General features: G+C 53.4%; 10 protein-coding genes across 10 annotated transcripts; 4 read left to right on the top strand and 6 right to left on the bottom strand.

Annotated features, from left to right (window-relative positions):
* Positions 1–778: 778 nt before the first annotated feature.
* Positions 779–1,139, bottom strand: SODALDRAFT_197091 (hypothetical protein). Its single transcript, XM_028607177.1, has one exon. The coding sequence runs from the start codon at positions 1,062–1,064 to the stop codon at positions 837–839; it is 228 nt and encodes a 75-aa protein (XP_028465254.1). The 5' UTR covers positions 1,065–1,139; the 3' UTR covers positions 779–836.
* A 2,033-nt stretch (positions 1,140–3,172) lies between these two features.
* Positions 3,173–5,357, top strand: SODALDRAFT_334546 (eukaryotic translation initiation factor 2 subunit gamma). Its single transcript, XM_028612243.1, has 3 exons — positions 3,173–3,832; positions 3,939–4,925; positions 4,992–5,357. The coding sequence occupies exons 1-3, from the start codon at positions 3,321–3,323 to the stop codon at positions 5,020–5,022; spliced, it is 1,530 nt and encodes a 509-aa protein (XP_028465252.1). The 5' UTR covers positions 3,173–3,320; the 3' UTR covers positions 5,023–5,357.
* SODALDRAFT_197055 (hypothetical protein) lies at positions 4,978–5,308 on the bottom strand. The gene has a single exon (XM_028607176.1). The coding sequence runs from the start codon at positions 5,207–5,209 to the stop codon at positions 5,027–5,029; it is 183 nt and encodes a 60-aa protein (XP_028465253.1). The 5' UTR covers positions 5,210–5,308; the 3' UTR covers positions 4,978–5,026.
* On the bottom strand, positions 5,100–7,357 carry SODALDRAFT_334545 (hypothetical protein). The gene is made up of 4 exons (XM_028612242.1): positions 6,965–7,357; positions 6,516–6,905; positions 6,135–6,445; positions 5,100–6,080 (listed from the first exon to the last, which is right to left on the bottom strand). Exons 1-4 carry the CDS (start codon positions 7,251–7,253, stop codon positions 5,370–5,372), a joined length of 1,701 nt encoding a protein of 566 aa, XP_028465251.1. The 5' UTR covers positions 7,254–7,357; the 3' UTR covers positions 5,100–5,369.
* A 291-nt stretch (positions 7,358–7,648) lies between these two features.
* Positions 7,649–10,404, top strand: SODALDRAFT_313636 (hypothetical protein). The gene is made up of 2 exons (XM_028609239.1): positions 7,649–9,865; positions 9,927–10,404. The coding sequence occupies exons 1-2, from the start codon at positions 7,955–7,957 to the stop codon at positions 10,110–10,112; spliced, it is 2,097 nt and encodes a 698-aa protein (XP_028465250.1). The 5' UTR covers positions 7,649–7,954; the 3' UTR covers positions 10,113–10,404.
* On the bottom strand, positions 10,181–11,114 carry SODALDRAFT_334542 (hypothetical protein). Its single transcript, XM_028612241.1, has 3 exons — positions 10,920–11,114; positions 10,598–10,729; positions 10,181–10,497 (listed from the first exon to the last, which is right to left on the bottom strand). Exons 1-3 carry the CDS (start codon positions 11,048–11,050, stop codon positions 10,458–10,460), a joined length of 303 nt encoding a protein of 100 aa, XP_028465249.1. The 5' UTR covers positions 11,051–11,114; the 3' UTR covers positions 10,181–10,457.
* A 2,072-nt stretch (positions 11,115–13,186) lies between these two features.
* SODALDRAFT_279476 (14-3-3 protein) lies at positions 13,187–14,275 on the bottom strand (the record flags this gene model as incomplete). The annotated part of the gene is made up of 5 exons (XM_028608171.1): positions 13,187–13,321; positions 13,404–13,474; positions 13,536–13,777; positions 13,850–14,156; positions 14,215–14,275. The coding sequence occupies 5 exons, from the start codon at positions 14,273–14,275 to the stop codon at positions 13,187–13,189; spliced, it is 816 nt and encodes a 271-aa protein (XP_028465248.1).
* A 1,269-nt stretch (positions 14,276–15,544) lies between these two features.
* Positions 15,545–17,892, top strand: SODALDRAFT_340726 (3-deoxy-7-phosphoheptulonate synthase; the record flags this gene model as incomplete). Its single annotated transcript, XM_028612979.1, has 4 exons — positions 15,545–15,547; positions 16,655–16,712; positions 16,771–17,673; positions 17,738–17,892. The coding sequence occupies 4 exons, from the start codon at positions 15,545–15,547 to the stop codon at positions 17,890–17,892; spliced, it is 1,119 nt and encodes a 372-aa protein (XP_028465247.1).
* Positions 17,893–18,852: 960 nt separating this feature from the next.
* Positions 18,853–19,844, top strand: SODALDRAFT_361149 (hypothetical protein; the record flags this gene model as incomplete). The annotated part of the gene is made up of 2 exons (XM_028614339.1): positions 18,853–19,022; positions 19,100–19,844. The coding sequence occupies 2 exons, from the start codon at positions 18,853–18,855 to the stop codon at positions 19,842–19,844; spliced, it is 915 nt and encodes a 304-aa protein (XP_028465246.1).
* On the bottom strand, positions 19,805–21,824 carry SODALDRAFT_334537 (LET1 protein). Its single transcript, XM_028612240.1, has one exon. It carries the CDS (start codon positions 21,654–21,656, stop codon positions 19,899–19,901), a length of 1,758 nt encoding a protein of 585 aa, XP_028465245.1. The 5' UTR covers positions 21,657–21,824; the 3' UTR covers positions 19,805–19,898.
* Between the last annotated feature and the right edge of the window lie 69 nt (positions 21,825–21,893).

The following is a 21,893-nucleotide window of genomic DNA, read 5'->3' as shown; positions in this document are numbered from 1 at the left end:
CCAGCTGGCGAAAGAAGGAGACTCCCGAGAAGTTCGAGGAGTCGGGGGGGGGAGGGCGTTGTTTTTGAGAAAGCCCAGCCACTCTTCTTCGAGGGAAATACTCTCAAGGGGGGGGGGGGATCAACATCCTCTAGGAAGATAGTGTGAGAGGGACAGAGAGAGGGAGCAAATGGAAATCGTTACCTGAAGTGTGGGCTTAGGGAACAGCACGAGATGGGCAGGAAATGATGCTGATAGGTCGGGGTCCGATTTCCAGCCCAGCGATTCGACGGTGATGGGATAGACGCCAACCACGACAGGATCGTCGAAGCGCCGAGGTCCGTCTCGCAGATGTCAAGGTGACCCTGCAGGCGGCTACACAAGTCCGACTAGAACTTCGGAGAAGACGGATCTTCTCTGCTTTGTCCACGCACGCAAAGCCAGCTGCTCCCCAGAACAAGAATCTGAACGGCGAGGATGTGGATGAAAGATGAAGAAGCGAGCAGACGGCTGTGGGTAGGTCGGCAGGTAGGGTATATGAGAGGCAGAGCAGACCGATCGATGAGCAGATATTGCACCCACACAGACACGACGCACATCCGGTCCGGACCAACACTAACAGTCAAACGATTCGGGAAAACAATCAAGAGAGGGGTGGGAAACAAGGGGAACAAGACGATAGTATCCGTACATACGTACTCCGGTCATGGCATGCGTACGCCAGCAACCAACCGTACGTAGCACCTGCAGATGTGAATGTCACCAACGAGGGCTCAAGTCTCTCTAATCAAGCATTCGAGCCGCCCATTCCAAGATGCTCCGTGAAATCGGTGCTTGGCACTTCTCTCTCGAGGGAGCTACGGATACCCAGAGCGAAATACGGCGAGGTGATTGGGCATTGCGCTGGGTTCACCCGAACAGGGGAGGACTTTGGGGAGCGAAGACCCCTCTAATTCTTTAGGGTCGATGGCGAGAACAAGTGAACAAGTGCACAAGTGAACAGGTGAGAGAGAAGAAGCGGGTGTCGACTCGACAAAGGGCTTTACGCACCCCAGCCAGCCCCTGCTGCCGCTTACCACCCGCATGGCAGATCTGCATCCGTGATAGGTCCCGCTGGTCCATTTGCGCCGAGTGCAACATGCCTAGGGTGACGACTAGGATGTCAGAAGAGACCGCCAATGAGCGTGCGAAGTTGTGTGACGGCCGTCCAGCCATCTGCGGTGTGGGCGGCAAGAGAAGTGATGGGGATGGACGAACAAGCCAGAGTGGGTGGGACGTGGCGCGGGTGGGGCCGGTGAGATGAGATCGCTTATTCGTACGTTGTACTTCGTCCTTCGTCAACCGTATCGTACCTTATGTATGTACAACCTGTGTTACCTTAGTAATACCAGCTCAGGCCCCCGTACGGGGTACGATAACCAGCGTCCGAATACGTACCTATATCACTATCCAGCGTCTCGCTCTTTTGGTCTTTGGTGATTTCTTGATTTTGATTCTCCGGTAATTACGTTGTACAGTCGGTCTCATCGGTTGCCGTCCGTTGGTGATTGGTCGTTCACTTGGAGTTGGACTCGGGGAAAACATCCCAAGTCGATATCCAAATCGAGCACCGAATCGAGTACCGTGTTTGGGTATCTCGAGTCCCAAGGAGACAATACTTTGTCTTGTCTCTATGATATGATATATGACGTTCGGGGCCTTCAGTTTCTTTATTTCTTTCTTCTTCTTTTCTTCTTTTCTTCTTCTTCTTCTTCTTTTTTCTGCTTCCACGTAGCCTTGCCTCTGTTGACGGGTCCCATGCTGTCAACCTGTTGATGGACGGATATAGCCCCCCGAAATACCACTTTGACACACATGGTGCTAAGCACGATCACACCAAGGCTTATCTGCCGTAAGGACGGAAGGACCACAATCACCTTCTTGGTCATTATGGTCCGATGTACCATCCAACAAATGTCTTGGCGTGTTGGCCAAATGCATGCAGCCTACTCTTCCGGAGTCGCCTCCTGAGAAGAGCAAGATCTATGCTATTTTTGTATCTTTTATTTAAGCTGCCGAAATCACATATTACCCAACTGGTGGTAACGTCAGAAACATGCTTAATCTGAAAGGCGCTTTAATACTTCCACCACATGCCGCTCGCCCAAGCTTTCTTCGATTCAGCCTATTTTTCTCCATATTCTGTTCCTGCTGAAGAGAAGCAGCTGAGACTCCTCGAACTGGCCCACCACAAGAGAACAGCGGCGACCAGCCCCTGATGGTACCTTTGGTGTCGTTCATCAAGCAGCTACGCAGAGTAGACGAGGGGCTGAACCAGAAAGTCCCGTCCCTATCTTATCATGAACTCGTGGAAGCTGGCTCGTCGTACAGAGTCTTGCTACTCGGCACCGAGGCTGTAGACCCAAGCATATACTGGTCGTGCCATGTTACCACACACGCCAGTCGTCAAAGACACGGTTCGGATCACATATTTCGAACCGCTTTGATGTCGAATAAGCCTAGGCTTCAACAGGGACAGACAGTAAGATGCTAATCACCGAGCCTCAGAAAGCCACCCCCTCATTAAGCTGGCGACAATTACCAGTCGCCCTAGTCGCCCTCCCTTTGGCGCAAGAAAGTTGCTTGGTCACGTGTATATTATTCAGCAACTCCTCTTTCAAGTCTTTCAAGGTGGATGCCAAGGCTGGAGAATTCATATGGTTCGAAAAGAGAACTGATGATTATTAGACCTGTAGGTACCTTACTCTAGACTTCGCAGGTTCATACATACCACAGACCTAGCGCACTTAGTCATTTAGGAGGAATAAACAGCTACTCCAATTAGGAGCGCATAATAAGCATGTTCTCTATGCAATACCTCGTCATTGAACAGGCATATGTTCAGCTTGCTGGACTATTTCTTTGTTTAATGCGTCCACGGCCATTTAATGTCAAGAAGTTACCTATCCTCTGGCAAGGCGTTGTTGGTGTGAATTGTTGAATGTGGGGCATATTGTCTTATCAGCTTATCAGGTCTGATTTGGCATAGCGTAAGAGTCATACTTCGTTCCTCCACACTTCGAATTTTAATGCTTCAAACCCACCAGCCAAAATCCCCTTTTGCCGTCACCAGATCTTCGGAAAGAGGCAACAACGGATCGCGCTTGCCCTGATTGAAAGGAAGCGCCTGTAATACCAAGAAATACAATTTTCTCCCTTCCCGCCGTAATTTCCTAATTCGTGTCTGCAACACTTCACGGCATCCATCGCATCCGAGAGAGAAAGCGTTAAGCAACGCACCGCCTTATTACCCCACCACTCTCCCAGCACAGTTGCTTTGCCTCCCCCACCACACTGCGAATATGTCTGCCAACGGCGACAACAAGTTTGACGACATCGAGTCCGAGTCCGACTCTGGCGAGTCCGTCCAGGATCACGTCGAGGAGGCCCAGCCTCTCAAGAGTGCGCTCAAGAAGTCCGAAAACCCAGTTACCGCCGACACCTCCGTCCAGCGACCTGTTTTACCTCCACAGACCGAGCCGAAAGACCTTGACGTCAAGACCCTCACGCCACTGACTCCCGAGATCATCGCACGGCAAGCTACCATCAACATTGGCACCATTGGCCATGTCGCTCACGGAAAATCAACCGTCGTAAAAGCCATCTCCGGCGTCCAGACTGTCCGTTTCAAAAACGAGCTCATTCGGAACATTACCATCAAGCTGGGCTATGCCAATGCGAAGATCTACCAGTGCGATAATCCGGAATGCCCGCGGCCAGGCTGCTTCAGGAGTTACAAGAGTGAAAAGGAAGTCGACCCTCCGTGCGAGCGGGAAGGCTGCGGAGGAACCTACCGACTTCTACGCCATGTCTCGTGAGTCGATCTAAACCCCAGGCCCAGGGGATATTATATTTGGTCGTCAGACCTTCGCTTTGATGTAGGAAAAAAAGAAAAAAAAAAAAGCTAATCGCCGCCCTAGCTTCGTGGATTGCCCCGGTCACGACATTCTCATGAGCACTATGTTGTCAGGCGCCGCCGTCATGGACGCTGCTCTCCTCCTTATCGCCGGCAATGAAACCTGCCCTCAGCCGCAGACTTCGGAGCATCTTGCGGCCATCGAGATCATGAAGCTGGACAAGATTATCATCCTGCAGAATAAGGTCGATCTGATGCGGCCTGAAGCCGCCCAGCAGCATTATCAGTCCATCCTTAAGTTCATCCGAGGTACCGTCGCCGGCAAGTCCCCGGTGATCCCCATCTCCGCCCAGCTCAAGTTCAACATCGACGCTGCCCTCGCCGCCATCGTCAACACCATTCCCATTCCCGTCCGCGACTTCACCCTCGACCCCCACATGATCGTCATTCGTTCCTTCGATGTCAACAAGCCTGGTGCCGAGATCGACGACCTCAAGGGTGGTGTCGCCGGCGGTTCCATCCTGCACGGCGTTCTCAAGCTCGGCGACGAGATTGAGATCCGCCCCGGCATCGTCACGCGCGACGAGAAGGGCGCTCTTAAGTGCACGCCCATCTTCAGCCGCATCGTCACCCTCAACTCCGAGTTCAACGAGCTCAAGTACGCCGTCCCCGGTGGTCTCATCGGTGTCGGCACCCGCATCGATCCCACCCTCTGCCGTGCCGATCGTCTCGTCGGCTTCGTCCTTGGCCTCAAGGGCCGCCTGCCCGAGATCTACAGCGAGATCGAGATCAACTTCTACCTCCTCAAACGCCTCCTCGGTGTCCGGACTGCCGACGGCAAGCAGGCCAAGGTGGCCAAGCTCGCCAAGAATGAGGTCATCATGGTGAACATTGGCTCCACGTCCACCGGTGCTAAGGTTGCCGCTATCAAGAACGATGCTGCTAAGCTGATTCTCACGAGCCCGGCCTGTACCAACATTGGCGAGAAGGTTGCCCTGAGCCGACGTATCGAGAAGCACTGGCGTCTCATCGGCTGGGCTACCATTGCCGCGTAAGTTCCCCAAGAACCGCCCTGCCGCTTGTTAGACCACACGTCACTGACTGAATGTCTCCCTAGTGGTGTTACCCTTGAGCCTAGCACATCCTAAAATGTCAAGGGAAATCTTGAGTAGGAAAAGGACCAAGCATGTAAAGAACAGGCATGATGAGATGATGATTATGGTTTCGGGTAGGGATGGCAAGATACAGGTCGTAGATAGGCCACATGGTGATATTGCCAACAAACAAAAATTGCATAGCCTTCAGTCTACGGTCATGGTTGTAGAGCGATGGCATACAGCTTTTGTTGTAGGTGGCGCCTTAAGAGAATGGCGACACACATGGGAAGGCTCATCATGTAGGGGGTACATACATAAATAATGTACGTTTTGGCAGCAAAGAAAAGGGGCCTATTGTTTTTTTCTTCTCGTCACAATCCATATCTGCCTTCGTGCCATCATTTTCGAACCTTGCGCGCATGCTTCACCAAATTTTCTATGACGCCTTCGAACGCTTCCCTGTCCCCGATCTTTTCATCCGTCCTTTTACGCCAATACTCCAACACCTCCTTCGCTATCCTCTCTGTATCCTCAAGCTTCTGGACGTGGTTCTTGAGCTCATGATCGGTCATGCCATTCAAGGCCTCATCCGTTGTAGTGGCGAGCTGGCGGGCGGCGACGAGGTCCAAGTTGGGCAAGGGCGGAAGACCCCTGCGACGGGTCTTGCTCGAGGATTTTAGGTTGCCATGCGAATCGAGGCTAGTGGATGACGCGTTGGCCTCCGATTGGCGAAGACGAGAGACCGGCCGGGAGTCCGATGAGGTGCCCAGGGAGCCAGTGGATGTCTTGCGGTGGACCGAGGAGGGGAGGACCAACTTCTTCTGCTTCGAAGCTGGGAGGATCTCGTCGAGGTCGACGGGAACGCCGAGGGAGACGAGGAAAAGACGTCGGATACGGGACCGTATCCAGTCGGGAGGTGATAGTGGAGGAGGTGCCACTAGCTGATTCCAGAGGGAGGCGCTCCGGTTGGTGAGAAAGAAGTGGTTTTCTTTGGGAAGAGGTGGGAGAGCGGGAAGGTCAAGCTCTTCTGGTGGGAAAAGAGCGTTCAGACAAGGATCCACGGCAGTGTACAATTCATCTGCGTCGAGGTCATTGATGTAGGGAACCGGCTGCACACGAACATTAGTTCTCTGGAATTTATAGAAGGGTTGGTCAAGCCGTACGAAAGGCAGTGTGGTAGGCGCGAATCCTTGCGAGGGCATAGGAGTTGGGGGCCCTTCCGTCATGGGTTGTTCGAAGCCTTCGTCAAAGTCGTCAAAATCTGCATCATCTCCACCTTCCTCGAAATCATCGAAGTCGTCCCCAAATTCCTCCTCGTCCTCTTCTGTCACTGGGGTTTCTTCGTCTTCTTGTACCGATGAGGGCTTTGTGTCTTGGAGGGCAAGGGATGGCTGCACTTCCTCTGATTCCTCTCCCTCTCCCGGGGGAGATGATGCCGCGATGGTCAACTCCGGCATCGAAGAGGCAGCGGTTTCTACGACAGAGTGGTCAACATCTTGTCTTGCACCATTAGGTATTGTCTACATCATGTTCTCAGTTCATACCAGAGGCAGCTTCCCCTTTAGCTTCACCGTCCGATTTCAGCACCAGGTCTGCGTCGGCATCTGCCTTGCGCTTTTCCTTGTACTCTTCCGAATGGTCCCCTGTGTTGCCTGTAGACTCCTCGATGACAGTCTTGGGAATGACATTGTTACCGCGCGGTGTTTGATTGCCATCGGCGGCTGAGCTCTCTGAGGTTTTGTCTCCGACGACAGCAATCTCGTCGGGCACTGCATCTTCCTCTCGCTTGCGATAAGCCTCCGTGCCAGGAACTTCTCCGTGGGATGGATCGTTGTCGACTTTCTCCACTCTGGTTCTCGGGGTGGGCGAGGTCGCAGGGCTCAGAGGTGCGGACTGGGCATCGGAGAAGTGGTCATCCGATTCGGAAGACTCAGCTGCAACCACAATAATTAGTACGCCCTAGGATTTATAGGGTATGTGTTGGCTAGCTAACCAAGATCATGGGCCCCTGGGTCAGCAGTCCCGACTCGCTTTGGAGGCGAGAGGTTGTCTGAACCTGGCATAACTGGCAGATACGTAGTTAAAGTCGGCGGATGACGTTGCACGTCGCGTGGGACGTTGGGCAAGTCGCAATCAATCAGTATGGCGAGTGTGGGAGATTCCAACGTGTGCTGAAACAAAATCTCAGGGGCATCGGTAGAAGAAATATGACGGACGGGTCGAACTGTGGAATGACGCAGGAGGAAGGAGGAAGAAGTTCTTGTTTGATCCAGGGAATCCATCAATTTGTGTGACGGGAGAGTCTGGAAGCGCCGGTTTCAAACTGGGCCAGAATACACCGAACACATCGAAGATGGGGGTTGTTCTAGGCCCGCTAGGCCAAGACTCCGGCATATGCTAGTGTACTTTCAGGGAAAGGGGAGTCATGAAGTGGAGACGGGCAAGAGACCTTATGGGCTGAAACCAAAGGTCACAAATGAAGTCGTATCACGTGATGTCCTTTTGAATTGAAACCTTAGGCCACTGTCTTGCTTACATACTCCGTATACGTACCCCGTTCGTGTTTGTCACCAGCGAGACGCACGGACCCTTTTATCTTGAACGACCAAGCTGCCCGCAACTGGCGAGGCGAGGAATCCCTTACGCGCTAGGTCGCGTTTGGAGATAATCGGAAGAAAAAGCTACCGCCTGGTCCGTACTCCATAGCTTGCTTTCACTCTCTCCTTCCCTTCCTTCCTACACCCGCTCGTCACCCTATCCGTGACATCTACTCCCGAGCTGGTACGCCCTATGGTCTACCCAAAGGCTCGAACTTCTTGATCCATCTATACCATCCTTTGATTGCGACGGAACTGATAGGAACATAAAACTCTCATCACTGTCCATCGAACGAGCTGGACCAAGCTACGATTTCCGTTCGTGGTTAAAAGGCAAACAGAGCGAATTCGCAAGTATATCATCTCTGAGCGACCGCTCCTCTACCATGTCGTTTAACTTTGGGGCTCCCAGTTCGACACCGACCTCGAGCGGTCAGTCGAACCCGGCCACCTCTGCCCCAGCCTCTGGAGCCGTCTTCGGAGCTGCGACCGGCACCCCTTCATTCTCCTTTGGCAACCTGGGCGGGCCCTCGAACAACAATACCGCTGGTGGCTCCGGCACAAGCAATTCGGCCTCGGGGGGATCTCTTTTTGGGAACAGCTCTGCTCAGAAGCCTGGAGGTCTATTCGGCAATGCCGGTACTACCCCTGCAGCCTCTGGCGCCACTGGATCTTCGAGCACTCCAACTACATCTGGTAGTCTATTTGGAAACGCCGCTGCGTCTACTCCGAGCACATCTGCACAAGCATCCGGAGGCCTCTTCAGTAATACGTCAGGTGCTGGTTCAACCGCGACTGGGGGATCCTCGCTTTTCGGTGGTACCGGGAATGCCACTTCTGGTTCGAACCCGAGCCTTTTCGGAGGAGCTGGGAATACTAATACTTCAACATCCTCTGGTGGGTTGTTTGGTTCTCAGGCCACGAGCCAGGCGCAGTCTACTGGCTTGACGGCGCCTTCGGCTGGCGGGCGGTTCGGAAATCCAACATCGCCCGCCGCCAACACACAGCAACAAGCTAGCACAACTCCCACCACGCAAGCAACTCCCGCAAAGAGCCTGTTTGCTCAGCCGTCTACTACCCCAGCCGGAGCGCCTCCGACGGATGCGTCCAAGCCCGCCGCGGGGGGTCTCTTTGGATCTGCCCCTTCCGCAACGACCACTCAAGCTGTCCCATCCAGCCAGCCTACAACCTCGGGCGCTTCGCTTTTCGGCAATACTTCCACGGCCGGCGCACAGTCGACAGGTGGCGGTTTGTTCGGCCAGAAGCCTGCTGCTACTACTACATCATCTGGCGGCCTCTTCGGCAATCAACAGTCGACTCCGTCTACCCAGCCAGCTGCTGCGTCATCTGGCGGTTTGTTCGGCGCCAGACCTGCTACATCCACGCCCGCTGCCTCGGCTCCTGCTACTAGCACTGCAGGTGGTCTTTTCGGCAACGCTGCCTCGTCCGCTGCCCCTGCAACTACGACGGCGGCGACGTCTGGGGGTCTCTTTGGCAACAAACCAACTACCACGCCTGCAAGCGCCCCCGCTACTGCTGCACCCGCCACGTCATCTCTGTTCGGAAATCAGAGCTCCTCGACAACGCAAGCCAAACCTGCCAGCGGTGGTCTCTTCGGTGCTGCGGCAACCACGGCCTCGTCACAACCTGCGACCACCACCACGTCCGCCCCCGCGACATCGACGACAACCGCTTCAACTCCTGCAACGACGGCTGCGTCCGGGGGTGGAGCCAAGCCTTCAACCACCGCTCTAGGCGCGAGCATCGCTCAGAACGCCACAACGGCTTCAGGCAATGCCTTGGGCGCCTCGACGACCGGACCTCCCTCTCAGTTGCCTCGCCTGAGGAACAAGTCGATAGACGATGTGCTAACTAAGTGGGCTTCCAACCTTTCCAAGTACCAAAAGGAATTCAAACGATACGCCGAAGAGGCATCCAGCTGGGATCTCACACTCGTCAACAACGGCGAGAAGGTTCAAAAGCTTTACCTTAATACTTTCGAGGCGGAGAAGGCGAGCCATGAGATCGAGCGTCAGCTCCAGGCCGTGGAAAGTCAACAGGATGAGCTTGAGGAATGGCTCAACCGGTATGAGAATGAGGTCAAGGAAATGTTCTCTCGCCAGATGGGCCAGGGCGAGGCCCTTGCAGGCCCTGATCAGGAGCGGGAACGCACCTACAAGCTGGCTGAGAAACTGACCCAGCACCTTGATGAGAAGAGTCGGGATCTGTCCAAGATGGTCAAGGAGATCAATGAGATCTCTGGCACCTTGAGCAAGGGCACCATGCCAGAGGATCCGGTACGTCCAAGTCTACTACTACAATATGATATGTACGACGCTGAACTAACACTCATAACAGCTGAGCCAAATCGTCCGGGTTCTGAACGGTCATCTCTCGCAACTCCAGTGGATCGACCAGAACGCAGCTGCACTTCAAGCCAAGGTATCGGCGGCCCAAAAGTCGAGCAACAACCTCGGCGCTCAATATGGAGCCGAGAGCGATGCTGCCGAGGGCTTCTATCGCTCCTACATGGGCAGGCGATAGAAGTGTGCTTCTGTGTTAACAAAGCCCGGATGAAACAGAGATGCGCAACGGGAAGGCTACATGGAGGTTTTGTCAAAGTGAAACACTGTCTGTCCATTGAGAGGAATGGGCTGCACTCGAGGTGCCCTTGATGATCATATCTACTGTACATTACTTCGCTAGTTGCGGCAATACGCAATTGTCGCAGCCGCATTCCCATGGAGAAAACTCATGTGATCAGAACAGTTCGGGCTGGTTTCGGCGTCCGATCCTTCCTTCCCCCTTGTGTTACAGTAGCCTGTTCTCTTCGTGGACAATGACTTGATTGGGTTCTTCTATATGGGTCCAGACGTATTGAGTGAGACCTCAGTTCTTCTCACCACCCTGATCCCTCGTTATCTCGTCACTGTAATCATGTGAAACGATTGATTAGCATGAATCCTCCAGTCGTTTGGGGTAGGAGCGTCGATCGGGATATAGGAGAGTGCCGATCGGTGGGAACGCACATGTGGTCGGAGAGTTGCTGCAGGTGAGCCTGCTGCTCTGCGATCTTCTTCTTCATCTCTTGGAGCTTCTCCTTCTCGCGCTGGCGGATAGCGTATTCCTCGTTGGCCCTTTCGCGCCTCTGGAACGCGTCTCTGTGAACGGGGATAGGACAAAGGATGAAGTTAGCCGAATCCCCTTTCAAACGATGCCAACTGATGAGGCATGTGAGGGAGGAAACTTCTCCAGAGACGCCGAAACCACAGAAAGTGGGGGGAAGGAAAAGAGGTAGCAAAAAGGAACAATGGCAAACAAGAAGCTTCATGATGCCGTCATTTAACTCACCCGACGCCGCCGGTCTTGGGAGGAGCACCAGTATCGCCTGCAGCCATGACGCGGGTAGTAGTGGTGAACGTCGCTCGGGAAGTGAAGTTTACGGGCTGGCGAGCAGCCTTGATAACGGAGGTTCGAATCATTGTTGTGAGAGGGGGGAAGCGTCTCGGATGTTGGGCGTGGTTACGGTTTAGAGTTGGGGTAGAGAGGAGGTTGTATATGTATGGCAGGTTTAACTTGGTGAGTAAAACCGGACGAGTAAGCAATATGTGACGAAACAAACAGTGCTAGTATAAATGCTTCTTATTGGATTCTGGGTGCGCTGATGGGTCCAAGAGCCTAGCAGTAGGTAGCTACTTTAAATTAGGGGTGCTTACCTGCTTGAAGTAGGTATCTTCTTATTCTCAACACGGAGTTCCCCGTTTGGCACCAGGCATCAGGCCACCACCCACCGGTTAATTGTGCCGTTGCCATAATAAGGTCATGACCTCCAAATTCGCGGCTAACGTCACAAGCCACAATGCTTTCGTCCGAGTCCCACCGCTTGTCCTTGTTTCGCAGTTGCTTCATACAGCGTTGGTACAGCGTTCTTGGCATTGCCTCTCTTCCCTATCCGTCATACAGGTATCTCGTCTTCATCAGGACTCGTCCCCTTAAGAATATTTTCTCGATCAACGCAAGGATATCCCAACGCTGCCATTGCAACTTCGCGTTTCCCTAATTAATACCTACGTAGTCGACCGTCCATCGGTAGAGATCAGGTCTACTAGACATACACACACACCACCCTTGGCCGCCAAGTAATACCATGGACAATAACCCCAAACATCTGTGGAGCCTCTATCCTCCAGCATACGGAATGAGTTGCTTTTCCGCCCTCTCCATAATACTCTCCCCCGTGTATGCCCGCTGGCCCATCAGCCTCTTGTTGACTTTCACCAGCGGGCCATCTACGGAGTAAGAATTTGGTGGCAATGTAGATGGAGAAACTGCAACTCAGGGAAGGCACCAACGCTAGCCAGGGCAACTGGAGACGGTCGTGGCGGTAGAACGTCCTCGGCAACGCCGTGTCAGTTATACAAAAAGTGCGACTCAGGCTTAATCCGCTTCCCGTCAAGGCTGAAAGGACATTGGGCGGACAACCGTCCGGCTTTTACCAAGACGAGCCTAGGGGAAAAGTTGCAAAGAGTTCGACTGCTATGCGAAAACCGACTAGTAACTCACAATCATATGAGAATGGAGCCGGGTATTGGGTGAGTTGCGCGAGCCAGCCCCTCCTACGCATGTCAATGGGGATGTCCTGGCCTTTGCGAACACCCTACTATGATCACCACTGGAAAAGCTGCTGCTAAGGGCTCTGTTCCCTTCGGTTGGCAATATGAACGGGATCTCGAGGGCCGCCTAGGACCTGAGAAGGGAGGATGGGGGGGGGAACAAGATCAAACCTCTCAGTTCTAGCGGTCTATCTATAGCTGTTAACTCGGCTAGAGTTAACACAACCAAGGACGACAAATAGACATGTAGAAGAAACGAGACTTCACCCTGGTAAGTTCGTACGTTGGTTTCCAGGGCATCATTATGAATTAGTACCGAAATCTGAATTCGTGATTATCATCAGGCGGAGGGCTAACCCGCCAAAGTTCTTGGGAATAAGGGAGGTTTACTCGAAAGGCCTCAATATAGAAATAGAGGGCTACAGACGCCCCGAATGGGGAATAAGACGTCAGAGAAATCGGGTCCCTGCAGTTGCCATTAAATCTCCTCTTATTTTCGACGGAGTTATCAATCCTGGGGGCAGTTAATGATAGAGGCCTCAACTGGTGCTTTCGTCAGACTACCCAGCTTTTCTGTGAGAGGGACGAGATATTTTCCAATCAAGACATTGATAAGACCCTGCGAGGACGATAAAGTAGATTGCCCATAGTCGAAAAACCACAAAGTACTGCAGTCCGAATAACGCCACCCTATAATGATTATTATTGACACACTTCTTTTATCGGTGTCAAAGGCGGTGTCGATTAGAGTCTAACAAGCAGCAGTGGTAGCTTCCCACCCCCTAAAATGCTCTATTAGGCCTCATCATCTGTTTTCCCGAGAAGAATCCGACGGAATCGGGCTCCTCTCCCCAAAAGAAGAAAATCTTGGTTGCGCATGTGCGTTTGCCCTAATAATGCCGACCCGCAGAAAAACCACGTCTCCAGTCCGCACTCCGTAGACACCTGTCCACCCATGTCCATGACCGCAGGTTCCAGAAAGCAACACGACGAGACTTTTTTGTTTTACTCGGGCTTGGGCGCCTCCTCAGACGCCGCGGCCGGCGCGTCAGCGGTGGCACCCTCCTCCTCCTTGTTCGCGGGAGGAGCGTCGCTAGGGCCAGCCTGCGCGGGCTCGGCCTCGGACGACGTCCACAGGGTCTGGGTGGCGGGTTAGCAGCCGATATGGTTTGGTTTTACAGGAGGTGGGAACTGATAAACGAGATGTGCCGAGACGACTTACCAGGTTGTCACGCAGAAGCTGCATGATCAGAGTCGAGTCCTTGTAAGATTCCTCGCTCAGAGTATCAAGTTCTGTGACGAATGATGTTAGGCTAAGTAGCTAGGAATGACGTCGCGAAAAGATGCAACCCACCGGCAATGGCATCGTCGAAAGCCTGCTTGGCGAGGTGGCAAGCTTGATCGGGCGAGTTGAGAATCTCGTAGTAGAAGACGGAGAAGTTCAGTGCCAGACCCAGGCGGATGGGATGAGTCGGGGGAAGCTCAGTCTGAGCAACCTCAGTGGCAGCCTTGTACGCCTCAAGAGACTTGTCGGCCGAGTCCTTGCGGCGGTCACCGACGGCAAATTCGGCAAGGTAGCGATGGTAGTCTCCCTTCCTGTGATGCAACAGGCATTTAGTACGCGATAGAAAGCTCGGAATCTACCCACGGGGTGCATGTCCAACTTACATCTTGTGATAGAAGACCTTGGACTCGCCAGAGGTGGCGGAGGGAATCAAGTGCTTGTTCAAAACCTCGAGGATGTCCTCGCAGATCTTGGCGAGCTCCTCTTCAATCTTCTGGCGGTACTCCTTGATCAGGGAGACCTGGGTCGTGTTGCCCTTGGACTCTTCCTTCTGCTCAATGGAGGTGACGATTCTCCAGGATGCACGACGGGCACCGATGACGTTTTTGTAGGCAACGGAGAGCAAGTTGCGCTCCTCAACAGTCAGGTCGCGATCCTCGGATGCGACGACCTTCATGTTCTCGACCATCTCTGACACGGCCGTCAGCCTGTGAATTCCATCTCGTGATGTTCCACGCTTGTGACATACCCTCATAGCGCTCAGCTTGCTCGGCAAGCTTGGCCAGGTAAACGGCGTCCTCATGAGCCATGGTGATGATGTCTGGATATCTGTTTGATAATCCACGTCAGTATACCGGAACGAAACACTTCAATCGACACAATGCCTATCCAAGACCGCTTTATGGATTTGCACCAGATCGAAATAAAACCAAAAGCAATACGCGAGATTGAAGACTGTGTGACAAGAAAAGGCCTGTAACGAAATGCTTGGATCGCAAGAGCTGAAGGACGTGGATACAACTCTCGTTCTCTTGTCGATCCCGCCAGAGGCCGCCCCCCGCTTCAGGGTGGGGTTTCGGCGCGTGCCACAACTCCTGCTAGAATGGGACCGACAGAGGCGAGGCAGTAACAGATAACGCGTAGTTAGGGGAGCCAAAGCCCCAAAAGATGGCAGGGCAGGGCCACTGTTGGGGATGAGGTTGTAGGGTGGTCCGAATAGGGAGGCTGCGATGACGACAGAGGGGGGTCGGAAATGAGACGGTGACATACCTTTGGGAAGGGGCTGACTGTTGTAAAGGACGTTTCTTATGTAGAGATTTGGAAAGAAAAACTCGTTGTAGGGAGAAGGAGGACGCGTCGAGATTACAAAAAGAGGAGTTTTGATGAAGCAGTGTTGTGAAGTTGGTTTGGTGAAAGTAGGAAAGCCAAGTGGGAAGGAGGTCGATGAGACGAAAAGCAAGATGGAAATTGGGGGACGGGGCTCTGGGGTGGCGCCAGCGTCAGGCTGCCCAGGCGTGTGGCAGTGGCAGTGGCAGTGGTAGTCAGGTGCATGGGCTCCCTGGCGTGGGAGGGAGCCTCCACTTGAATCAAGGGTGCCATCCTTCAGCCCTGAATGTTAGGTTAGTAGATAATACCTGAATACCTCAATTGTGAAAGTTGAGTCTCGTCACGTGTTTGTTTAGGTTGGATTATGTCCCGCTCAGGTACTAGATGTCTTAAGGTACTCTTTTGAGACGGCGTCAGAGAAACATGTGAAGTACATGTTTCTAGACACTTCCATCCCCCGACATACGTCACTCACCACTTCTGAGACTATAGGTAAGTGCGAAGTACACTCACGTCGTCCCGTCCTAAGATCCGTTCTATACGGTCTTGCGTATGGATAAGGTACTGAAGGTGTCATGTTTACGGCTTGAATCAGTTGATTTGCCCAGGCTTTCCCAACAACCGAGCGGCCTTTGTGATCTGGTCTCGGCTTTGTTAATACAGAGTAAGTCTCCCTTTGGCTTCCTCCAGCCCCCCGCTACCCCTGCCGCTTTCTTCTTGATGCTATTTTATGCAGCTGTTTCTTGCTGGCTATGGCAGAGCTGTCCAATCACGTGATATGCGAACGTGGCTTTCGTTACTGTTGTTAGTGCTTAATTGTTACTCCTGCTATGATACGCCGTCCTCCTTATTGGATAGGTATTGCGGTTTACGCAGTTTACAGTTTGTATGCGAATAGGTACCTTAGGGAGGCGCCAGCTACCTTAGGTAAGGTAGTTAGGTATCTTATGAAGCTAATTCTCCGTAGAAATCAAGGTTCCGTTCCCCTAAACTCGATATGATGCTCACGAACTCGTATTGCAAACGTAGGTAGGTTAGACAGAAAAAGTGTTTGATAAACCAATAACTCGATCATCGTGTTACGCAGAACACGAGGATAGATATTGCAAGGAGATCGCATTATCCATAGCTACTGTAGAAGTTGCCCTCCGGCTTGGATTTAAGCGGTGTGCAATCGGCAGTCCCCGCCCGTAATCGGGATGGGATCCCGCAGTACCTAGTCGGTCAGTAGCCAACCACGGGCGTCCGATATCGAGCGTGGTCAGCTCGAGAGTGGGGGAGGGGCAAAGGTCACGGTGAGCTCAACTTTTTCTTTGGCGGGGCTTCTCCGTCAATCGGAGTCATAGTCTAATTATTGTCCCATCAGGTCATATCGAAACGGATTCTTCTGGCGGCAAAGACTCTTCTTATTCTTTTTTTTTTTCTTTTTTCTTATTCTTGTCTTTCTTTCCCGCAGAAGAAAAGAAGGGAAAAAAGGGGAGGGCTCCGTGAAGAACCGCCACGGTAATCTAAATAGCTCACTCCTCGAGACAGGGCGCGATTTTATTAGAACTACACTCCATCTCTCCAAATCCACCTCATAAGTCGTTGTGGATTGTTTCCGGTGGCCCTAACGTATTGTTCAACGGCTGGTTGCCCCAGTTAACTGCCCGAGACTGTCAGACTTGCAGGAGACTTCCAGCCTAAGGAATTCATTCATTTTCTCCCCCATTTCCCCCCTATCTCCCTCTCCGTTTGTTTGCCATATATCGAGCTACGTCCCACTCTCTCATCGCCGCCATGTCCGTGAGTACTGCCGACAGCGATAGCTTGAATCATTCATCCGAGGAATAGGTCTTAGACCCTGGTTGACTCCCCCACAGAGCTTCTACATCGAGAACAAGAATGTCGGGAACAAGGCCGACAGTGAGGACTGGAGAAGTAAAACTCCCCAATAAGAATTGCTCTTGTTGCATGCCATCAGCTCACCGTTCGATAGTCCGTGGCTACAACCCCCTGACACCTCCGAACCTCCTTCAACACGAGATTGCGCAGACCCCTAAATCGAAGGAGACGGTCCTTTCAGGTCGTGACGAAGCGGTCGCTGTGATCAATGGAACCGATGAGAAGCAGCGTCTACTTGTCATTATTGGTCCCTGTTCTATCCATGACCCCGCTGCCGCTCTCGAATACTGCGACTTGCTTCTCAAGGAGAAAGAGAAACACAAAGATGAGCTACTCATTGTGATGCGCTCCTACCTGGAGAAGCCGCGCACCACCGTGGGCTGGAAGGGCCTCATCAACGATCCAGATATCGACAACAGCTTCAACATCAACAAGGGGCTGCGCATATCGAGACAGCTCTTCGTCGACCTAACCGACAAGGGCATGCCAATCGCAAGCGAGATGCTCGATACTATCTCGCCGCAATTCCTCGCCGATCTGCTCTCCGTAGGTGCCGTGGGCGCAAGGACAACAGAGAGCCAGCTGCACCGGGAGCTAGCCAGCGGCCTGAGCTTCCCTGTCGGATTCAAAAACGGCACGGACGGCTCTCTAAGGGTGGCAATAGATGCTATTGGCGCCGTGCGGCACCCGCACCACTTCCTTTCCGTCACTAAGCCAGGTGTCGTTTCCATCGTCGGCACCGTGGGCAACGAAGACTGCTTCGTCATTCTCAGGGGCGGTACTCGCGGGACGAACTACGATGCAAAGAGCATAGTCGAAGCGAAAGAATCACTCGAAAAGGCCGGCCTTCCCCAGAGGCTGATGGTCGACTGCAGCCACGGTAACTCGCTCAAGGACCACAAGAACCAGCCCAAGGTGGCGGCGGATCTCGCAGCTCAAATCTCAAAGGGCGAGACTGGAATCATGGGCGTCATGATTGAAAGCAACATTAACGAGGGTAAGGCGACCCTTAGTTGTGACGAGTTAAATGCGAACTGTACTGACTTACCATTTCTTTCCAGGCAACCAGAAGGTGCCGAAGGAGGGCAAGGGCGGTCTGAAATACGGTGTCTCCATCACGGACGCATGCATCTGCTGGGAGGACACCGTGTCGGTCCTCGACGGCCTCGCAAATGCTGTTAAGCAAAGACGGGAAATAATTCAACGAAATAGCTAGGCTTGGAAGCCAATCGGTAACGATCAGCAATTCAGGACTGGGTGGATAAACCGGTCAGGTCACTCAGGTGACCGGGGGCTATCTGCAGCCATAGCACCGGGCTTCCTCTCGTTCCGAATTCACGAGTTGAAGATTGGCATTTGTACAAGCTGTTATCGGTTTCCTTTTGGTAGGGCGCTCAGTGTCAGGTAAAAAGGGAAAGGGAAAATATACCATGGACCAACTTAGGACTCTCCCTCGATGCCACCCAGCGCAAACGGGCCAATTGCGCGTCCTAAAAGCAACATCCTTGGCAGGACACCAATGCTTCAAACCCATATTCTTCAAATGCTTTCGTAATCCAGCGCTCTGATTCTGGATGGTCATACACAAGGAGACCAAGAAGACCCATGCGTAGGTAGCTCGTCCCGAAGAGTGCCGTGCGAAAAGAGACGTGTGATATGGGAGAGAGGGCGACCTACTACTGACGGGGAACATTCTGAACCCGTGCGAACGTCTTGCAAGTCGTCGCCATTAGAAGTAGGCGCTTCTGTGTCTGGTAATAAGGCGCTGAATCAGACATGTTCCTACGACCATAATAAGCTAGAAAATAGCGTATCCCTTGCTAGGAAATAGTTTGTAGCATGCGAAAGGAAGCGAGAGGCATCACCACGGAGTAAATATCTATCGTACAGTATCTTCGTGGCTCGATATCTGGACCTTTCACTGTAAGGTAACAATCCAGGTACGTCGTTGTGGGGTAATTACAGAATTATACGTAATATTGTACACGTGATCGCGGATTTGGAGAGCGTCCTCCGTACATCCATCCACCGAAAGCGGCCTCTAGAAGTGGTACACCAATCTTGATATGAGGATGATTTTCATGTTTGACACAAAATCGCAATTATCACCACATGCACCAGATTTTTTCCCTGAGATCATCGATCCTGTGCTCACATGAAGCACCTCTGATCCAACATGGGCAAGAAAGGCGTCATCCCTGACGCCTGGGAAGATGATGACTGGGAGGTGCAAGCCGATAAACTGGCTGAGCAGCCCGAACCGGAACCAGAGCCGCCGAGACGCATGACTGCGTCGGAGAGACGGGCTTTGCATGCGGAGACGAATCGCAAGATCTGGGAATCTGCGTATGGCACCATCTTCTTCCCCTTTGATCGCAGTCTAGTGCGACAGACTCGCGACTAACATCTGTCGTTTCTCTCAGGGAATCTCCAGAAGCCTTCCACTTCGTCGAAGCGACCAACAGCGTCCCCCTAGCGTCTACCTTCAAGCCACAAGTGAAGGTCCTCAGTCGCCGACCCCCGCCCGCATCAACACAGACCATTGCGCGCCGCCGTGACCCCGTATCCGGGGCCCCATCTCAACTCTACGATGGCGACGGAAGCGAGGACGACGAAGAAAACGAACGCAAGAAGGAGCGGACGCTAAGCCCAGAGGAGATCCGTGCCAAACAGCAGCGAGAGCGCGAGGAAAAGCAGCGACGATATGACGAAGTACGGGCTAAGATCTTCGGGGAGCCGAACCCGTCGTCCGGCGCGTCTAGCCCGGGTGCCGTAACCCCGCCGAGGCCGGAATCTCGCGGAGGCGGGTATAACCAACGGGGCGCAAGAGGCCGTGGACGTGGAAGGGGGGGCGGCAACGGCGGGGGACCCGGCCGACAGGGCCAATACCACAACCAACAGTTCCAGGATGAGCAGACCAGAAGGCCGGACGGCCGCTCCGAGACAAAGGAACTGTACGACCCTAATCATTCGCCAAAACCTGGATTTCAGCTCCAAAAACGAGGTGGTGTTGGGAACAGTGGCGGCAGCAGCAGCACGACACCGTCCGGCCGTGCATCGCTTATGGAGCAGGACCAAGCAGGGACAGTCATTCGAGCACCACACGGCCCGGATGGGAGTGGGCGAGTCGGGTTTGGCTTCGCTAGACGAGGAGCCAGCAGAGATTGATGACATCGTCTCTTTTGACGAAGGGTTATTTTTACGTCTAATGAATGCTCAAGTCTACCAACCACCTCCGATCTTGCCAGCCAGTTGGACGACCCTCTCCGTGTCGGTCGTCTTGTCTTTCCCGACATCGCTGATGACTTCGCGATAACTTGTGAGCGTGAGCCTCTTCAGGTCTATGCCCGTAATGCGCGACCACTGCGTCAAGGTCCCCCGAATGTATGACGGCGAAATTCCGTCCACCACATCTGGCCGCGACGCCTCGCATGCCGAGGTAATGGCGTCGCCCTCAGAGTCCTCCTCCGAGAAATACGCCTCATCTACTTCTGCTAGCCACTGTTTCTGCTCTAGCGGGCCGGGCTTTTCTGCCAATCCGTTTCGTTCGATGTTGATAGGATCATCGACCTTGATCTGCCCACCACCGTTGGTGCAGCCTCCAGGACAGGCCATGACCTCCACGTACGCATACTCCAATCCAGACGGTTTTCCAGCGGGTCTCCTTGCACTTCCGAAGGGCTTCCCGCCGGGCATGCGAGACGGGCGGGGCGGCTTCAGCCTGCGCACGAGATTTTGAATATTTCGAAAGCCGTAGAACCGAGCTGCCTTAAATATCGGTTCGCCGGCAGAAGATATGACGGTATATTCGGTGACATCCGCATTTCTCCCCCGTGCGATGTTGATCTTGGAGCCTGGGTTCCTCGCTACCACGCTCTGAAGAATGAAATACAAGTTGCCGCCTGACGTACCCGCGTCTTGGGATGACCTGTGAGCGGGCCGCGGAGGGAATAGGAACCGATCCAGCTGAACGTCTGGGTACGGCGTGCGAGAAACCATAGGTTTCGTTCGGGCCAGGTCAAAGAAATTCAAGCCTCTCGATTCAGCCAGCATCAATATTTCCTTGCTGGTAATGACGCAATCCACGTCTCGAATACCTCGGCCGGTTGACTTATCCCCCGTCCAGGCAGTATCCATCAGTTCCTCACGGCTCGCCTCCAATTTTTTGTCGAAACATGGCATTATGGCCAAGTGCCAGATCCGACTGGGTGGAATCCCGAGGTTCCGACTCAAAGTGGTCTTCAGGAGCGTTCCTATGAGGGCCTGTGGGGACTTGACTTTGGAGATATGGGGGAGAACGTGAGGATGGGTCTTCTCGGCATAGCACACCCATCCGGGACAGCTGGACGTAAGGGTCGGTTTCGGATCGGAGGATGGGGGAGCCTCATCGGTTCCCAGAACTTCGTCGGCGCCCAGGACGAGACACGCTTCCCGAGAGACATTGGTATCAAGGACCCACGTGAAGCCATTATTCCACTTGCCGCCTGCTGCAAGGCCTTCGGGGCCGCTCAACAGCCTCTGCAACATGTAACCCGCCTCTTTCTCGGTTGTACCTCGGCCCGCCGCGGCAGCAAGATTTGCCCTGACCTGTGGCGAAACGCTAGCCACGAAAAGCTTTCGCGACTCGTCTTCGAGTCCGTCGACCCTGAACTGTCCCTTGTCGTCTGGCCCGACAATGCGAAGTGATGGGCCAAAATCAAGTGTATTAAGGACCTCGCTGTGGCTTTGCAGGCCGACGAGGACTGCCTCGGCCGAGGTGACGCAGCCAGAACAAGCCAGGCAGTCCGTCAGGGAGATCTGAGCTGGGGCGTTTCCGTTGGTGGCAGACGAGGCGGCGCCCGGTTGACCGTCGAGGATTACTTCAGTCTCGAGGGAGGTGTCGGGAGGCGGGGTGCTCGGAAGGGTTTCCACGGGTTTGATGCAGGCGACGCCGGGACTGATGAAGTCGTTCAAGTCGTCTGCGGAGAGGATGGCACTCATGGTGCTGGTGTTGAGAGTGGCGGCGGGTAGAATAGGTTGCCAGGTTAAACAATCAATCCGTCGTCGCGTCCGAAGCCAGGCACACTATGAGGAGCGGTTTTATCATAGAAGAAAGGGAATTATTTTCTTTTCTTACTTCGTTGCCAACATGGACACGGGGAAAATAGAAACCACCCTATATTGATTGATGGTGATTGGAAATCGACCTAGTACGACTGGTAGGTAGCAACTGCCTCG

Source organism: Sodiomyces alkalinus (genome assembly GCF_003711515.1).
Source record: "Sodiomyces alkalinus F11 unplaced genomic scaffold SODALscaffold_7, whole genome shotgun sequence".
NCBI lineage: Eukaryota > Fungi > Ascomycota > Sordariomycetes > Glomerellales > Plectosphaerellaceae > Sodiomyces > Sodiomyces alkalinus.
Note: the sequence above shows the minus strand (reverse complement) of the source record. Positions and strands in the feature narration are given on the sequence as shown.